The sequence below is a fragment of the Vigna radiata genome, chromosome 9 (genome assembly GCF_000741045.1).
Source record: "Vigna radiata var. radiata cultivar VC1973A chromosome 9, Vradiata_ver6, whole genome shotgun sequence".
NCBI classification, from domain to species: domain Eukaryota; kingdom Viridiplantae; phylum Streptophyta; class Magnoliopsida; order Fabales; family Fabaceae; genus Vigna; species Vigna radiata.
In genome coordinates, this window is record NC_028359.1 from 2,440,571 (window position 1) to 2,460,486 (window position 19,916).

A 19,916-nucleotide genomic window follows, 5' to 3' on the forward strand; every position below is an offset into this window, starting at 1 on the left:
AGAATTAGTTACTTAACGACCAAGAGATAAGACGTATCAACTATGTTATTTGATTATATATACCTTATTTGTAATTAAAAATTAACTGCTAATTATTTAAAAGTAAGTTATCTTTTATATGATTAACTAATAACTAATAACTAATTACAAAGTTAAAAAATCTATACAATATCTCCACCTACTATAGAAGAATCACCACCACTCACTATCAATACTTATATTTATTTTTTATTTATATATAATAACCTTGCTCGCAGAAAAACCTGTTTTTCAATATCGTAATCAATTTTATAATATTTGCAATAATTCAATTCAATAGCAAAGTTCTAACAATTATATTACACAACTTTATTTTGGGAGATCGAAAATTACCAACCAACAAATTTGACAGTAATGTTGACATTTGAGCAGAGATTAAAAATTGTACACGCCTAAAAATTAACACAGATTATCTACAGAACATGGAACAAACTCATGATAGAGTGACATAAGAAAGAAATTGAATACACTTAAGGAAATGGTGAAACACGTCACGTTTAATAAATTAATAATGAGTACAACTTATCAATGATGCAAGGGATATGCTTTACACTTAGTGGTGAATCCATATCCACCTCCCTGTTAACATCATATTAAAGTAACTTGTTTCCATGTTTTTTTAATATTTTTTGTTTGAGGTATAGGTTTGGCATCACAATCAAATATTCTTTCACAATTTTCTACTAGTTACTTAATGTTATCAGAAATATTTTTAGTTAAATTTTTTTATGTTTTTGATGTCTAAATTACAAACATACATGTTAAAGTCATTCTAACAGTCAAATCAATAATTTAACTAATTAAATATCGCAATAAAATCTTAAATTCACGATAAATACAATCAGATACATCCTTTTCATATATTTATATTTATAAGTTTATTGATGGATTTATGATTAGTGAAACTATATCAATAAAGTTGATTAAAAGTTGTTATTAAGTTTGTTTAGGGTTTGTGATTGCTCAATCGTCTTATTCTTCTGGCTTACCTATGTTTTACTTGCGTACGTGTACACTCTACACTTTTAATTATAATACACCTAATTTTTTAGGCTAACTTTTATAAAAAAAAAAATGAAAGTTTTCATATTCTTAAATTATTGAATTAGTTGGTAGTGATGAAGTTTGTTTGAGAATTTGAATTAAAAGAATAGAGAAAAAGCATGAGCATAAATAATGGGAATGAAAGTTGGAGAAAGCATTTGTCCCTCTAAGCTAAGCACATAATCCAACAAGAAACACTACAGATAGATTTGTGGTGTGAAGAATGGTGTGGGTGCGTAATAGCGTGGCACTGTTTTGATAGGTATGCCACTTAACCACCATGCACGAACCACTCATGCATGGCAAGATAAGACTGTACCAGTTTATGTGGCCATTGAAGTTAATTACAGGACCATACACTTCATCATTCTTTTCTCCATGTCCAAACAAAGGGGACCAAATAGGGTCAATTAGGTTACCATCTTTCTCTTTTAGAACATACCAGTTTACAGGATTAATTTCGCACCTCCTCTGTTAGATAATCTTCTCAATCATTACTCATAAATATGTAAAATAAATTTGAAGAATAAAAATTTAATTAATCATTGATCCATGATTAGTCTAATTAGATTATAAAATTTTTGTGGTTAAAAAAAGTAATTCATGTTGAACTTATCCATTTCTAATTCAACATGTAGAGATCTAACCTATGTTAGTAGAGTTGACTTTGACTTAATTTGACGTATAATGATCTCCAATAGTAACAATAGTATTTTAATGGAGTAGATTCATATAAGCACAAATTACATATTGAAACAACATTGTATTGTGACATGTCGGTGTCATTAAACAGATAATATTTGTGAGAGCAATACTATGTGGAAAATAGTGCGATGAACAATGTTTTGTTGTTTATTATCTGTTTGATGGAAATAATAATATTGCGTGTGTGCGAGGGCTGTTCAACGATTATGAGATGACAAACAAAGTTGGATGGATCGGGATTCACAAATCAAATCTTCATTCTTTTTATTAGTTTAAAACAAAAAGGAAACAAAAGTATTCCCTTTATTTATTCCATTCCTGCTACAAATCACCATCTCACAGCTTTCTTTCTTCATAACAATATATTTCATGGAAGTTTCCTGCTTCCACTCATCTACGCATGCATGCATGCTTCCATGTATGTGTCTGAGCTGTTCATGCTCCATACATGTAATTTAAAACAATATATCACCAACACAAAAATATGTTTGCACCCCACATATGGATATACTCATAAATTTAAAAGAATATATGCATGCGCAGACCACTTATCCAAAACAGTTTCTCAATTATCATTCACTACTATAATAAATTGTAATTACTCATAAATTCTTCTCTAAATAATTTACATGAAAGAAAACATATATTTTTAGTGATTTTTTCATCTTTAAAAAAAGAAGATAGAACAAATTGAAATTACCCTTTTTAGTCAACGAAATCTCACCCTTGGTTCTGTCTCTCTAATTAATGTCTTCTTTTTCTTCTTTTCTTCTTGAATATCGACAATTCCTTTGGCTTGTGCTTGTCCAATATCAATGTGTTCTGAAGCATAGCCCGTGGAACCAGGGCGTACCAAAAGCAAAATAATATATACACAACACAAAAATGTATAAACTCTTTTCTGACTCAAAGTAAATAACGACCGTTGAAGGTGTTAGATTAATAATACAACATATATGGTAGATTAGATTACGTTCACACACATTTAACGGTTAATATGTAAGTAGGTGTACGAAAAAATGATTCACATACAATTTGTATTCAGAAGTTGAAAGCTATAGCTTAAGCTTCTTTTTTGCTTTTCTTCACTTTGCACCCACACGTGATGAAATGGCCCCACATGTCCCTGAAATGTCGCGCATGCACACGTGTGTTCTTTCTTACCTTCACTGATCCCATTGAGATCCTCTCTCTAACCAAAAGCAGAAATATCAATATAATAATAATAATATTATTATTATGACATGATATGCACTCTCATTCTCATCCATACACGCAAACTTGTATTATTCATGAGTCTGGTGTATCGGTGCATATATCTATCAACATGGATATACGTGGTTAACGATTATGATTAATGTTTTGATGTAGAAGATTACAGTGAGACCAGATGTATGAACCATATTGATTTAGTTAAAATAGATTGTTGGAATGTGAATAGGTTTAGATGCATTAATTGGTTTAAAGGGTAGTGTGTAGGGGACCTTCCCCTTTGATTAGTGTTGCTCCCCTTCTGCCTGGCATGAAACACCACTCGAGTGCTGACACTTGTGTGAGATTCCCACGTGTGGCACTATCACCATGTTTGGTGCCGCAAGTGCCTTATTTGACTTTGATGGGAAAGTGAAAGGCAAGGTTTTTGAAGAGGTGAAGTGTAGCAGCTTTAGTAAAAGAAAGTAAAAGGAAAAAAAACAATACAAGGGGATCGTGGATTTGGATGTGTGAGTCACTGTGTCTGTCTATACGGAAAATAGAAAAAAGAGAAAGTGCACAAAATTTTGGTGATCCCAAGAAGATTGCTTCTCTTCAAATACTTAATTCTTTTGCAGCTTTAATTTTCTCTTTGTAGAGACAGAGACTTGTGTGGGAGAGGGTCTATAGCAGTATGACAGATATGACAGATTCTCTTCTGCCTTATAAAAAGTATCTGGTTTTCAAAAATAATTACACACCCAAATATATTAATTATAATCTCTGCTGTGCTACATTACTATGTACTTATGTAGTTTCCTCCGTTTTTCTTACATTCTTTTTTCTCATGGAATGTTCCATTTCTTTAATTTCAAAATATTCTATAATACAAGTGTTGTTGGGAATTGAGCTTATGTGATTGTTATATACATCAGGCCTTACTGCACTTCAATAAAGTTTCGATTTCGAATCTCTAGATTATACATTACTTAAGCCTCAATCATTTGCTGTCCCATACTATGGAGAGAACACAAGAGATTTTATATTAATTTAGCTTTTGATTTTACGAACCAACACTATTCTGTGCATGGCCACAGTATTTCAAGAAAGTAATACTTATATTCAACCCTAATAAAAAATCGTGACATTTATCCATAAAGATCAGCTCCCATTTCGGTTGGCCTTCATCAATTCCTATAAAGTCAAGTCCAGTTTACATTATTTTTTTGATATATAATATGTAGTTTTATCATTAAATCTTGCTGATGTGGTTTATAATACGCTTGTCACTACAATTTTTAGAACACTGGTAGTGTGATGATTAAAAGTGAAATTAATTGATTGAATGTCACGAACTTAGGTTGAATTTGGTTGAGGAAAATAGAAAAAAGGTTGGAAAAGATAGGATTAATATTTATTTTCGGTAGATATGAAATAGATGAAGAATATAAAAAAAAAATTGAAAATGATATAATTTGATATATTATTCATTATATCCATTACATATATAATCAAAATATATAGAAATGAAATAATCATTTTCATTTTTAAAATATTTTATTCATTCTTTTCCTTTCCACTCTTTCTCATCTTCTTTACCAAAGTAACGATTTAATTTCTCTTCTTTTGATCTTCATTCGTCGTCCTATCAAACAAAATTAATGCACGTAGCTTCTGATGATTACGATGGCACAACTATAAATCAAGCAGTTAACTTCAACACGACAAGACATCTTCCCGAGTCGACAATAACATGGTGATTATTGTGCAGTTGCTCGGTATGGTTCAGACATCAGAATCTTGAAAATTGTTGAAAGCTAGAATCTGCAGCCTATGATGTTCTTCTAGTTTTATAATTCAACACACAAAAATAAAAAAGAATGAAAAAACATATATAATAGTAAGAACATTATATGTTTATAATTAATTTAAATAAATTGGCATAAATTGAAATAGCAACAATCATGCTTTCATGGACATTGAATTGCACTGCATGCAGTTCACATATCTTTGTATCAGATATCCTTAACGTGTTCCTCGTCCAACCGTTGAAGAATAATTATTGTCCCAAGTTAGTGTAAAAAGTTGATCTGTCACTTTTCACCGCAGAGGATGTGAAAGTTGAAGTTTCGTTCAGGTTATGAACTGTGTCTTTCATGGTAGTACATCCATTTTTATCTTTTATATTAAAGACAAAACAGACTTTGTTACTTCTTGAGAACAAGTAAAATGATCATGTAACATCGTACATTAGTTAATTACGGTTCGATATGAGGTATATATATATATATATATATATATATATATATATATATATATATATATATATATATATATATATATATATATATGAACTGATTGTAAGGTATTCTCGTTATTTACAATCTGCATTTTGGTCAGTTTTTTACTCCTTTCGTTTGTTCTTTTCCGTTTGCTCTTTTTTCCATCTGTAAAATTTGGCAAAAGTAAAAGAGAAAGCAATAAAGGAAAGGACAAGACAATGTTTCAATTCGTACGTTACTCCTTCGAATAATTAAAGGTATCAACTTAGAAAATATTTTATCTATTTTGTCAATATATATATATATATATATATATATATATATATATATATATATATATATAGTGAACGTTAGTTTCATATATAGTTTAATATCCTATCGCTAATGATCGGTTGGTTCGTGGTTTTGGTTTATAATTAATTTAATTTTCTTATTAGAGTAACACTATTGCTAAATTCAACTAAACAAATATAAAAAAAAAATATTTAGATAACTTTCCCATTCACTTTAGTAAATAAAAAGCAAATATTTTATTTATAAACTAAACATTAAAATTAATGTATAGTATGTTTTACTCATAAGAGATTTTTTTTTTTTTTTCAAATTAGTTTCTAATATATGTATCAACAAGTTTTAGTTTTATGAAGGAATTTATCAACTTTTTTTTTTACTTTTATTGTTATATATTAGAAGTAGTTATACAACAGTTCACTCAAACAAACTTGAAGAGAACTTAAGAAATCATGTATACTTGTTTTTGTATTATTAATTAATAAGTATACTAATATGGTTTTTGAAATAATTATTGATAAATATGTATATGCCATTTATGTTTCAGTATTAGTATTATTTTTTTACATTATCCCTACACATATTATTTAAATATCATGAAATTTGACCTAAATATTGAGGAAGTCTATATTGTTTATTTGAAAATATAGATTCACGTATAAAATTATCAAAATGTTGTCATCATGCTTAGATTTGATCAAATGTTAGCTTTTTTTTTTTCTTTTTAATGTTTAAGTTGTTTCTAGGTTTTCGTGGCCTAAGTGGGATTCCTTGTCACTCATGATATTAAAATGAAGCATAAAAATAACCATAAATCTTTTTTAATAGTTATGTTCATGTGATACATTATATATCCTTACTTTTTGTGACGAAAAATTATGAAGTTTGATCATTCTTGACCTAATTAAATAAGACTCTAAAACACTTCATGCAAGATTGAGTGATGAAGAGGAACGCTATAAATGAAAAAAAGAAAAAGAAACAATTTTCATATATATTTCAACAAGAAAGCAAAGGAATGCTAAAAAAGGAAGAAGAAAGCAAAGGAATATATAGACCTTAGATAACTTCTTATAATATTGTGCATTTCCATTATGAGTTAGCTGTTTCTTTAAAATACAACCTTAATTTGTACCTCTTTCTCAACTCTATATTATATAATTTTCATGTAGCACATCAACTTGCCTTCACAACTCATCACGCACATTTAAAAGTAAACATTAAGAATAAACGACAATTCATTTCCTTTTCACAACTGTTAGATCTTACCTAGAATATGTGATTTTCTTAATCATCTTAGAGTTCAAAAGTAAATACAAAAGTTATGAAATATATTAGAAATTCAAATATAAGTTTAAGTTTTACACTAAGTTTAAAAAATATATCCTATAAAAAATGTATTAAAAGTGAACTTTAGACTTAACTCAATCCCACAAAACTAGTTTATAAAATGAGATTTGCACACACTTATATACACTGAATTGACCTTATCTTTAGTCGATGTAAGAGTTCCAACGAAAATAATGTTAATTGTGTTAGACAGAAAAAGCATTGATAATGACATATTATATAATATTTTAATGGAGAATCCGTGAATGTCTGCTATTAGGCTATTGGAATTAGCTTGCGGAACGAATAGCCACCACAGAATGTGTATGTTGTGTCCTTTGAAAGAATCTGTGAAACCTAAGTTTGATGAAGCTTGGCCAAACAAATAAGGAAAAGAGCCAAATTATTTTCTGGATGGTGAAACAAGCATGCTACCTTACAATTCAATTAAATAGCTTTCTTCTTCTAGCTTTTAATGTATGTATGTGTCATTCTGATATTCATAAACACACCTACTCATGTGTGTGTGAGAAAGTCAACAATCACTACCTATTCTACTTAACATGCACTGTTCATGTAGCCATCAACTATGCATGTGGGCCGGCCACTCTATCACCTTATTCTACTTCCCTATAAAATAATATCCTATGTTAACCAGAATTTTAGGTTTAACTACTTTTATGGAAGATCAATTACAAATTTTAAGGTTAATTCAACTCATATACATATTAAGTTAGAAATCAGATATTGGTTAATCTGATATGCATGCAGCAGAGCTCTGAGTAAGCAAAGTGGTTAAATATTGTAGGTAGTGAGTGCAGTAAATTCCTAAAGGTGGGCCATTCTCAAATCATTGGTTATTGGTGGTTCCATGAAATCATTTGAAAGCACTTCCAAAATAGTCAAACTCCATATTACTCTCACACAGTGAAACTGCTTAATTCATCGCCAAACATTTTCATCCTTTATAAACCAATATTATCATGCACTGTCGTAGAGTACTATATTTTAATCATTTTCTGACATGCACACATTTGAGAGAGCGACACTTTATCAACTTCAAAAAATTAATCGTGCCCTAGAAAAACTCTCATTAATTCTTGTTGGAGGTTCTACTTAGTCATAAAATAAATTTATAATAAAAGATAAATCTCATTATGTGGTTCAATTCACAAAAGTTAATGGTAGGTCTGAAATTTACATGTGTTGTTATAATTATTTAAAATCTATTTTAATAAGATATTTAATGCGTATATGTCTTAATACGATGATTGTATAGAAGATATTGAATGCGTATATTTCATAGCGTGTTTTGGATTGTGGTTATAAGATTACTTCTTTTTTTTATTTTTTACTTCTTTGAAGTTTAAACCAAGCATATGTATACATCTCAAAGACACTTTCATGTTCAAATAATTATACTTATTGGTTATCACAGGTAAATTTTAAATATTAAGTTAATTATACTTATAGGTTATTACAGTTAAGTTTTAAATGTTTAATAAATACAATCACTTACCTCCTTACTTTTTATCTATATTTATAAATTTTGAAATTGACTTTTATTATAACCGATCCAATTAAGGTCCAATATCCCATAAGTGTGTTTTACTTTATTAATTATGTTGGTATGTGTTAGGTACCAAACGATTCTAATGAAAATTGTTTGATCGGTCAATATTACTATGAAGGTTTCAGAGTATTTTTAGTGAGAATTGACTGACTAGTCACTTTAGAAATGTATTGATTGGACGGTACACAACATTTTTAATGGTTAAATTAAATTTGTATATAAAAAATTTTAAAATATAAAAGGTGGGGTTATGAAATTTGTTTTTTTGTTCTCTACAATGAGCTGATCTAGGAAGACCTAGTTAAGGAAATAGATGGAGGAAGAATTAGACCTAGCTAGGTTAACATGATGGTAAATAGTGTGATAAAGACAGGTTGTTGAAGCTCTCGTTTGAAGGAAATCTGATTGGCAGCAATGGCTGCTACGTATTTTAACTAGCTAACAAGTCTATGGAGTACCCTAGTCCCCTCAAATTCTCTTTCGGTCTAAAAAGAAGAAATTGATGATCTTGAAAGAGATAAGATGCATCTTCATCAAGGTTGACTATCTGAGAATTGACAAACACTGATTGAAGGAAAAAAGAAAGAGAATTTGATTCAATTGAAAATCATGAAAGTTAGATGAATATGGAAGTGTTAGCATGCATTTTCAAAGATGTGTTCTTAATCTCTACTCCCAAAGGCACTGTACAACATTAATATTCGGTGAGTTTACTGTTGGAAAGAACAAAACCAAACATTGCACATGTAAAGAAAATTTTGTATTTTATTAAAATTATATTTGGGGTATCAAAATTCCACATTTCTGGGAGGTACATAGTTTCTGGGATCAAGCTAAATCAGTGATGTTTTTGGTTTGATTATTTCTCACTTTTGATTTCATTTATCAATGAGAAATAGTGACCCACCTTAATATACATACCAATTTGCGCATACAAATTTTGAACTAAATAGTGCTATTCATCAACTAAATATCACTTCAGTGCTCAATTTCTATTCCTGTGGAATTTGACTTGGGGATGGATTTGGAGAAAATTTTAAGGTGCTACATGAAAGTTTGTTTCATTTTATCTTATGAAGAAAACCAATAACCAAAACAATCCATAACTATGGCTTATTAGAAATAAAAACTATTTAGACTTAAATATTAATTTGATTTTTCCTTTAGGTTGAGTTTGATTAATTAAGTTCTAATATTATTTTTTTCAATTCATTAATTTTATTCAATTTAGTCTTTTTTTAATCCTATTTAATAACTAAGTGAATAAGATATATAACGTATTAATTCATGGTTTTTTTTGTTTATTTTTCAAAAATTTTAAAACAATTTAAAACCTTTATTTTTTTTTTTTAATTTAAAACAAATGTTCACATTTCAATCCAAGGTAGTGTCACCTGATAATAATAATAACAGTGTCCCTAGTAGTAGCTCAATATAATGTCATGTTTCAAAATCTTACATTCAATTTGGTCTTTATATTTGTTATTTTTTTTTATTTGGTTTTAAATTTTTTTAAAATGAATTAATTTTGTTTATTTCTAAATTGAAACTAAATTTAATTTTATATAAATATTATATTCTTATTTTTATTAAAATTGACATTTTTATTAAATACTTTTTGTTTAAAACTAAAATGATAATTTTAAGAAATGAGACCTAACACCATTATTTTAAACCTTTAAGAGATTAAAAATCACATAAAATATTAACTTAAAATTAACACATCTTAATATTAAAAGAAATCATTATAATTATTATTGTGATAAAAAAGAAAAAATAATCCAAAAATAGTTTTTTTAGATAAAAATAAAAAATATATATTTATATTTGACAATTTTATTTTATAATTCATTAATATAATGTTGTATGACATTTTTATTTAATAATTGATATGATTTTTAATATTTTATGTGATTTTTAACTTTTTAAAATTTTAAATTAGTGGTAATAGTCTTTCTTTTTAAATTTTTTATTATAATTTTAAATCAAGTATGATTTTAAATTAAAAAATATTTAATAAAAATATAAATTTTAATAAAAATATTAGTATAACATTTATATAAAAATTAAATTAAATTTAATATTATTATTTGTTGAAAAACATGTTTTACATTACTTTAATTTTTCAGTTTAATTTAAAAACAAACATAATCTTTTATAATAATTGAAAAAAGAAAAATATATTTAATCTAAACAAAAATGTAAAACCACAGGCAAAGCAAAAGAAAACCTGAATTCATTAGAATTAACGTATGTAAATCTAACTTAGGTATATCAGAAAACGCCAAAACTAGGATGTTGTTTGAGAGTGGCACGTTCAAACTAACCCCACCTACGGAAAACTGTCCCATCAAAGTTGAATTCTGAATAGCGTTTTTCTTATAAATCCTTCCTTATTTCAATTCCATTATATCAACATATTATATCAAACCTATTTTTTCCTTTAAAAATATTTTTTTATTGTTGTTTCATCTATATCTCCAATCATTTCATTACATTTCCAATTTTTTTAAATTTCAAAACTGTCATCTATAATTCAAAAAGCTCTACGTCTCATTTATTTTTTTATTAAATTTTAAAATTTAATAAAAACAAAATTCTTTATTAGATTTTGAAATATCACGAAAAAATAAAATTATGAATTTTGAAATTTAATGATGAAAAATCTACATGTTAAAGCTATTTTGAGAAATTAGAGTTACAAAATGAAATAATTGAAGGCGAAAGCTTGTTTTTTTTATTTGGAAGTGTGTTAACCAACTCGTACTGGCCCATGGGTCAAAAACACAAGAAAGCCCAATTTATAAAAGAGTATAAAGCATAACCCAAAGTGTTAAGCACGTGGAAAATAGCCATTTGAAATGAACCATTGTCGGCAATAATTAATTCAAATATTGTGAAAAATGAATGAATAAATCAACATTAAACAACATTGATTGAAACAATTAAGTTTGTCGAATTCCAAGACGATAACTATAACTAGAGCTGTAAAAACGTGTCATTACCTGTGGGTCAATCCGCACACCACAAGTTCAAGGATTTGAAAAGATTGTATTTTTTATGCGAGTTAAATTTCAATCTAGTTCATCCGGTTCAACCTTTGGTGGATCGGGTTAGTCCACCAACCCACCTACCTAATTATATTTTCTTAAAATTTAATTTTAATTTTATAAACAAATATTTATTATTTTTTTTGCTTGCAAAAATTATTTAAGTTCTCTGTTTTCAAATTTAATTAAACACCCCATGTTGGGAGTGAAATTTGGGTGTGAAATTATTTTAAATTTGAATTATAGAAATTTTGTAATTTTTTTATTTATTTTAAAACAATTGTAATTAAGTGAGTCAGTAAGTCAATCCGTTTGTCTACCAACCCGTGGTAGGTCGAACCGAGTTCGAATTTTTCTAGCTCGTTAATAAATTAGCCGGGTTGGGTTGACTCACTAAGTGACCAACCCGTAATGAACCAAACCAAGTTAAGTCGAATTATCCGTTTTAACAGCTCTAACCACAGCCTTCTAATGCAAAGCACAAAATCCTCTCATCTTTGAACTTTTGAAGATATAAAGAAAAGTTCATATAGATACCATAGATGCTAATTGTGACAAATTGTACCTTATCAACCAATACTTAAACTGAGCACACACAATTTGAATTTTGAAGATAAAAGCAACCATTATGCTTTCTTTTTTAGTGAAAATATATAAACGTGTCTGATTAAGGAAAATGGAGATATATAGCATTTGCTTCATTATAATGGTTTCACTCTCATGGCTAAGTGGTAGGGTTTCACTTTTCTTACACTGAAAATGTTTGTCAAAAGGTCTATGTTGCGTGGAATATTTGAAAATCTTATTTCTAAATGTTTTAGGTTTTTGCCCATTTCATGAATCTCAACGTTTCTCATTGCCATAATATCAACTTCATTGTCATTTAGCAATGACATAAAGTGAGCAACTTAAGTCTACAACCGCAATGTGTAGGGATCAAAGATCACGACTTTAAATGGAATCATTCTCTTGTCAACTTCTTCAATGGCAATTCATAAATTTTATCTTATTATTTTAAAATAAGTTTATTAACACGTTTTTTTCTCTCTTTTTTCAACTGTCTAATTATTGTACTTTACTTCACTACTACTTTTTTTTTCTTTCCTATTTTTATGAGAACGTTTTTCATTTGTTTTATCATATTGTTATTTTGATCTTTTTCTTTTTGGCAGCTTTCAATATATTATATATGATGGACTTGACTCCTATGAAGTGAGAAGTATTACCTAAAGAATTCTATATAAACCATTCATTTTAAAATCACGTGTTTAAAATTTTAATAAGATTAAATATATTTTAAAAAAATTTAAAACTAATCACAATCACAATAATTGTAAATGTGACGATTTTTTTTTTCTTTTCGAAAAATCAAGCAATGAGGTGCTCTTGTATGTGATAAAGTATTATTCTATTGGCCAACCTACATGACATTGGAAGATCCAATTAAGGCGGCTTCCCTCACCTTGACAAAATTCTTTCTACACCTCTATAAATTCTTGTATGTCATATTATGCAAAGCAAATTTGTATTCCAAAAGATAGAATCTAGAATATAGTTTTGCTTAATATCAATTTTGGTCTCTAATTTTGTTAGTTTTGTTCAAAGTGGGTTTCTCATTTTTGAGTTGTTCATAATGGTCCCATGTTTTCTAAAAATGGTTCAAATTGATCCTTTTTTTATGACGGCGTTAAAAATGTTAACGGCGTAATGTACATATTAGCTAATAATGAATTATCTGTCTAGTTTTGAAATATGTGACAACACTAATGCAATTGACGTGACATTATAGAAAAAGCCAATTCTTTCTCTTTTTCCAAGCAATTATCACTGTTCAGTCGCACGCTCCAAGTCCCGACTAACCCTCTTCCCCTTTGCATGCTTAACTCTCTCAGCCACCAGAAGTCTGTTGCCAAGAAAGGAAGCCACTGACACCATCTCTCATCTTATCTTTCATGCCAATTTGATACAGTTTTCTCGTACTGTCTAACTAATCCCAGTAATGTGGTGGATGAATTAACACATCCATCAAAGAAAAAATTCAAAGACTCATTTCCCTCTTTTGAAGATATTTTCCCAAGAAACTATCTCGTAAGTAAACAAGAACCCAAGTGACAAACGATCGTGGCATTGGTGGTTTCCTTTCTTGGCGGTAGACTGCTGGTGGTCGAGAGAGTTAAGCGTGTGAGGGGGTGAGAGGGTTGGTCGAGACTTGGAACATGCGACTAAACTGTGACAACTGCGAGGTTAGAAAAAGGTAAAAAATTAACTTTTTCTATGTTAGATGCCACGTCAACAGGGTCATAGTTGCTACACCAAAAGAAAAGGAAGACCACTTTAAACACAATTAACAAAATTAGGAACCAACATTGGTATTAAACCATATATTTTTTATTTGCTATACTGAAACATAGAATCTAAAATTCAGAAAAGTGTATTTTATTGCAAGTCTCACATCAACTAGAGATAAGATTAATCTAAAATATATAAATGGATACAAGCTTTATTTTACAAGATAAATTTCGTAAGGTTGAGTCAGACTAAAGTTTATTTCTTAACATGATATTATAATCATATATTAAGGTTTATATTAACGAAGTTTGTTGTTTGTTGGGTTTCATTTGTTATCACAACACTGTTTAACCACTCATCAATAGCTAACTCAAACTTGATTCTACTATGTCTCATGACAATCCATAATATCTTTATATTTCAGAATATAAAATAATAAATTTTTATTTTACACTATAGAATTGTACAATCCAAAATAAAAAAAAATTCCAAAATACAACATTTTATTGGGTTGTAAAGTGAAATTTTGGAGGTGCAGAAAGAAATGGTCTCCCATTAACAGCAAACTATTGTCAAATATTTTGAATTATTGGCTGGAATATTATTGAAGCTGGTAAGGGCCCATGCTTAACAAGAGACGACTTTTAGTTTGGGCCTTACAAATGGTTTTTTCTCTCCTTGGTTGCCTCCTGCACCCCATATGTTTTGAAATTTTAATTTTTCTGTTATCTTATTTTAACATATCCATGATGATGAAATATTATTCCAGATTACATCTTTCGACATATATTACTTTTAGGAATGCTTTATTTAAAATTATGCAAATAAAACTAATTTTACATTTATTTTTATAATATAAATTCTAAAATGCCTTTTAAAGTGGTTACTCTAAAAGACATTTAATGTATACTATTCCGAAACACCTCTCTCATTTTATAATTATTTCTAAAAGACATTTAATGTAAAATATACTTTTGAGATGCAGGAAGAAAATCCCATGAAATAGTTTTATTGGACCTTCATTTTGGGCCCATAAATGGTCAGGCTTCAAAAGCCCAAACGAAAAAGCTCGTACCGGAGAAAAACGAAAAGTTACCCGAAACAAACACATTTAATATAGTTTATGCAAAATTGAAGAGTGGAAGGTGTTATCAAATTTTGAGGCAAAAGACAAGACACTGAGGAAAAGGTCTCTTAGTTCGAACCAACATGAGTTTTCTGTTCGGCAATAGAAAGACTCCCGCCGGTACTTCTTTTCTCTTGTTGTTTGCTAACTTTTGTTTTTATATCAAATTGGTGTGTCGTTTTTGTGATTACTTCGATTGAATACAGCAATTTTTGTTGGCATTCCCAGTATAAAAAAGTTGTCTTTAACTTGAACTCGATATTGGGTTGGTTTATTTTTTGTGTCAGAGCTTTTGAGGGAGAACAAAAGGATGCTGGACAAGTCCATTAGAGAAATAGAAAGGGAAAGGCAAGGCTTGCAGAATCAAGAAAAGAAATTGATTGTCGAGATTAAGAAGAATGCCAAACAAGGGCAGATGGTATCATTTATTCGTTCTGTGTTTCATCGGTATTTAGCATTCTTATGTTGTTTCTGTCTGAGCAGAAGTTTGTTGCTTTTAAGGATTGTGATTTAGTGTACTGGGGCGAATGGTGTCTAGGGTTGAGTTTACTTGATCAGGTGTATAATGAGATACATTTGGTTATTGTTCATAATTAAAACGGTTTTTTGGGGTTGGCTTGAATTTGGTAGGGGGCAGTGAGAGTGATGGCAAAGGATCTCATCAGGACTCGCCATCAGATTGAAAAGTTTTACAAGCTCAAATCGCAACTTCAGGGTGTTTCTTTGAGAATTCAGGTTTGTTTTTGTGCGTTTGCATTGCTAAATTGGGGAACTTGAAATTTTCTTCATGCTCAATCTGCTTTATTGGAAACTGGCAGATGAGTTAAAGTTGTATGTATGTTTAGCATTCTGTTAACTTGCACATTCTGAGCTTCATGGGAAATAATAATAAACAAATGCTAAGTTGTTATGTTGCAGCAACTGTTTATAATTTTAGTTGTGGAGTGATGAATTGATGTTGTTATGGCAATAATATGTTTAGGAGGATTCCTAAATTCACAATGTAGATGGTGTGATGATGCACAAGGCCACGGTGCATCCATGGCCGTGTGTGTAGCCACCGTGTTTTATGTCTTTCAGTTTAATTTAATTCAACCTACCCTACAATGTTAGGGTATGTTTTGAAACGGGAAGACAAGTTCTGTGTTGGGTGTGTACTGAATGTTGTTGCACTTTTGTTTCTCTCAGCTAATTCTTTGGTGCTAACTCCAGATATAATATTTTATACTTAAAGATGATTTATTCATAACTTTGGATTAAGATGGATAGCCAACCACTTAGTCTACCCTAATCCAGTTAACAGTTCCCTGTACTGGTTCTCTGGGTGGGCTACACTTGAAAATTAGAAGATGAGGAGGTCAAGCAACCTTCCTCTCTCTGACTCATTAGGTCATGCTTCCAACTTATCAGAACTGAACCACAAACCAAAATAGTTTTAGCTTCATCTACTTTTACGCCAGCAATCAAATACTAATCAATTTCAGATGCTAAAATCCATTCGATTCTGTATGAGTGATTTTATTATATAGTGTGTAAAAAGGACTCTGATGTCAATTTCAGACGTTAAAATCCACTCAAGCAATGGGGGAGGCTATGAAAGGAGTTACTAAAGCAATGGGTCAAATGAATAGGCAGATGAATTTGCCTTCGCTACAGAGGATAATGCAAGACTTTGAAAGGCAGAATGAGAAGATGGAACTGGTTTCTGAGGTAATGGGAGATGCGATTGACGACGCTTTGGAAGGTGATGAAGAGGAGGAAGAGACAGAAGATCTTGTGAATCAGGTTCTTGATGAGATCGGAATTGATATCAACTCTGAGGTAAGTTGTTATCAGAAAATAGCTAATTATAGATGAACAGGTTTATCATATTCCTAGCCTGAGAAAAGTAAAAGTAATATAATGACAATGATGATATGTATTTCATTTGTTCTACATGCAGCTTTTGAATGCTCCTGCATCAACCTCTGTCACTGCACCAGCGGCAAATAACAGGGTTGCTCAAGCTGAATCAACGGGTCATGAAGACAGTGGAATAGATGACGACCTACAGGCTAGGTTAAATAACCTGAGAAAAATGTGAGAGTCCGGGGGAATGGTATTCAACGACCAACGAAAATAATGATTGTATATGAAATTAGGATGTGTTTTATTATAATTTTACCATCATGTATGAAGCTAACATATATGTGTAAAAAGTAAAGAGTAATATCAGAAGTTGAATTTCATGTCATGATATTTATGAAATTTTAGCCTGTGTATCTCTTTTTTGTAATTGATTACACCTTTTACAACTTATCAAAAGTTCGATTCCGCATTAATAATATGAATCATATGAATAATTTGCGTGATATAGAATTATTCAAAATGTATACACAAATGCCGAATACTTCAGGTATTAGTTTTTCACAAATACGTTAAAGTAAAACTGGTCCAAGAATTGTTTACCACATAACCCCCACTTTTGATGGGAATAGGAAACTGATCCTAGAGGAAGTGAATACCAGAGCATAAATGAGCTGACTGTAGGAAGTTTCAAATCTTATCATTCTCAGAATATGCGAGAAAATTATGGTTTTGAACGGTAGCCATGAGCGGGGTTGTGATGATTCAGGAGTTGACAATGACCATGATCATGTGATCATTTTCTTCCAAAGACACTCTACTATTTTGGGAACTCGCTTTATCAATCTGAGTGCGGCACAGTGGACAACCTGAATGAGAGCCAAGCCACTTGTCAATGCAAAGGGTGTGGAAGATGTGCTTGCAAGTGTGAAGCTTCCGTACACTTTCCTCTTCTTCAAAACTTGTCAAACAGATAACACATTCAGTCTGGTTTGTGCCTTCTGCAGCCTGGTAGTTGAAGGTAATCGAATGAGACTCCAAACTCATGCAAGGAGAGAACTTGTCATCAAAAGATAAGCCTGTTGTAGGAAGGGATAGTATGTGATTGGTATCCAAGCACCATCCAAGCATGATGAAAGTGAAGAACGTGAAAGAAATTGCCAGTGTTCCAATTATCAGACACCAAGGACACAGATCCATTTCCCCTTATGGCATTGATTTTTCAGAGGCAGAAATGGTGAAATGGGTATGTGGTTACATTGTTGTAGAGCCGTGTCATGATACGTTTGACGATAACTATGAACACAGCAACAACCAATTCGATCTCAACAATGCTGTAGCACATAAAACGACAACTTCTGAAGGGATATATACATACTTTTGGAGGAATAAAACAAGACTTTCCATTGTCCTGAGTAAATGAATAGAGCTAGCATTTTGTGACTTATTAGGATAAACTAGTTTTCTGTTTCAAGTAAGAAGAATGGTACATCATAAATTGATAAATCAAAGATTATTAATTTTTTTAGAATCATAGTTCTAATTCAAGAACTAAGAGAATCTTCTTTCAACTAATGCAAATAGATAATGATATTTTGATTCCTATTTTTGACAACTTTTTAACTTTGCCATGTATCACGTGGTGATTGGTCCATACGGCTAAAATTAAAATAAAAAAAAATTCAACATACAATATTTAACGCAAAAGCCTAACTCCTTAGGACATCACACATTACAAAACAATTCAAAATCATCGTCAATCGAACAAAACATTATTAAACCCTAACCCCCAAATACAACAAGAATAACATCAAGTAATTAGGCGTAGATTACGACCACTTACTTCATGTACGTACGCTATTCCAGTTTCACCTTCAAGGAATCAGAAGTCAACCCTCATTACAAACACCACTTCCAACACAATGTTGAACTCAGAAATGGTGAAATCAGTCTTAGCAAAAGAGTATTTTTCTTTAACCCAGTCTTAAACCACCTACCTTATGTCATTTTCATTTATTTAATATATTCACAGACTACAACGTGTCACGTATTCATCAAACTTCACACCCCAGTCAGGTTTGGTCACGGTGAAATTTGCACCGTTAAGTTTTTAACAACGTCGACGAAAAGGACTGGATTGAATATTTTTTAATAAATTATGGGACTTTAATGAACATTTTTTAAAATAAAGGATCATTTTTAACAAAACCTATAAAAGTTGGGAGCAAATGAGGTATTAAACCAAAAACATTTTATCTTTACAATGAAGTGGCACACCGCTGATCCAATACTTCCAGGTAAGAAGGATGTTATGGCGGCTTGTGCATTGAAAGAACTTCTGAATAAGTTGACCTTGTACACTATATAGCTAAGAATGCAGGAAAATTATTATATACCATACTAAATATTTTAAGCAACAGAGCAACCTCTGATAAGAACTAACGAATGAGGTAGATGAACAATAGGTTGAAGGAAGATCAATCTTCACGAATTGGTTCTCAGGAAAAACATAAAAAGACTTGCTGAATAAGTATCAGAAGATATAAGTTTGTTCTCTTATTCATTTTATGATTGAAGACAAATACGGGTTTTCACATAAATTATATGGTTTACATTGCTTAATAAGACAAAGACTTGTTTGAAGGGAAGTCTAATTCAATTTCACATTACCAGTTTGTAAGATAAAATTTATACTCATTTATATATTATGAATTGGCCTTATCTCTAGAGGTAAAACTTTCAATAAAAGTTGTAATATTTATATAAACTAAGAAAGAAAATTGTTTTATTTAATGTTACATAAAACACGTTATTTCTATACGATGAAGACAAAAACTATACTGTGACTTTTAAAGCATGACTATGACTTTCAAAATATTTTGCGTCGCAAACAAGTTAAAAAAATTATGGATATAACTCTAAAGTGGTGATTAAATAATTAATATCTATTAGATGAAAGTTTGAAAATCATTTATACTACCAGTATTTAATTAGGTTCCTGATATATTTTTTTTCTCATAATTCTTTTAATTTAATATAGTCATAGTATTTTTCATGAAAATATTATAGTTTGATAAACTAACTTTCTGCATATATTAATACATTTTTTTCTTCTTGATCAATATGCATAAAAAAATAAAAAACTATAAAAA

General features: G+C 30.0%; 2 protein-coding genes across 2 annotated transcripts; one reads left to right on the top strand and one right to left on the bottom strand.

Annotated features, from left to right (window-relative positions):
* Positions 1–14,924: 14,924 nt before the first annotated feature.
* LOC106773828 (vacuolar protein sorting-associated protein 2 homolog 1) lies at positions 14,925–17,166 on the top strand. The gene is made up of 5 exons (XM_014660585.2): positions 14,925–15,039; positions 15,207–15,337; positions 15,550–15,654; positions 16,480–16,740; positions 16,862–17,166. The coding sequence occupies exons 1-5, from the start codon at positions 15,003–15,005 to the stop codon at positions 17,000–17,002; spliced, it is 675 nt and encodes a 224-aa protein (XP_014516071.1). The 5' UTR covers positions 14,925–15,002; the 3' UTR covers positions 17,003–17,166.
* A 363-nt stretch (positions 17,167–17,529) lies between these two features.
* Positions 17,530–17,964, bottom strand: LOC106773091 (E3 ubiquitin-protein ligase RING1-like). Its single transcript, XM_014659779.1, has one exon. The coding sequence runs from the start codon at positions 17,962–17,964 to the stop codon at positions 17,530–17,532; it is 435 nt and encodes a 144-aa protein (XP_014515265.1).
* Positions 17,965–19,916: the final 1,952 nt, after the last annotated feature.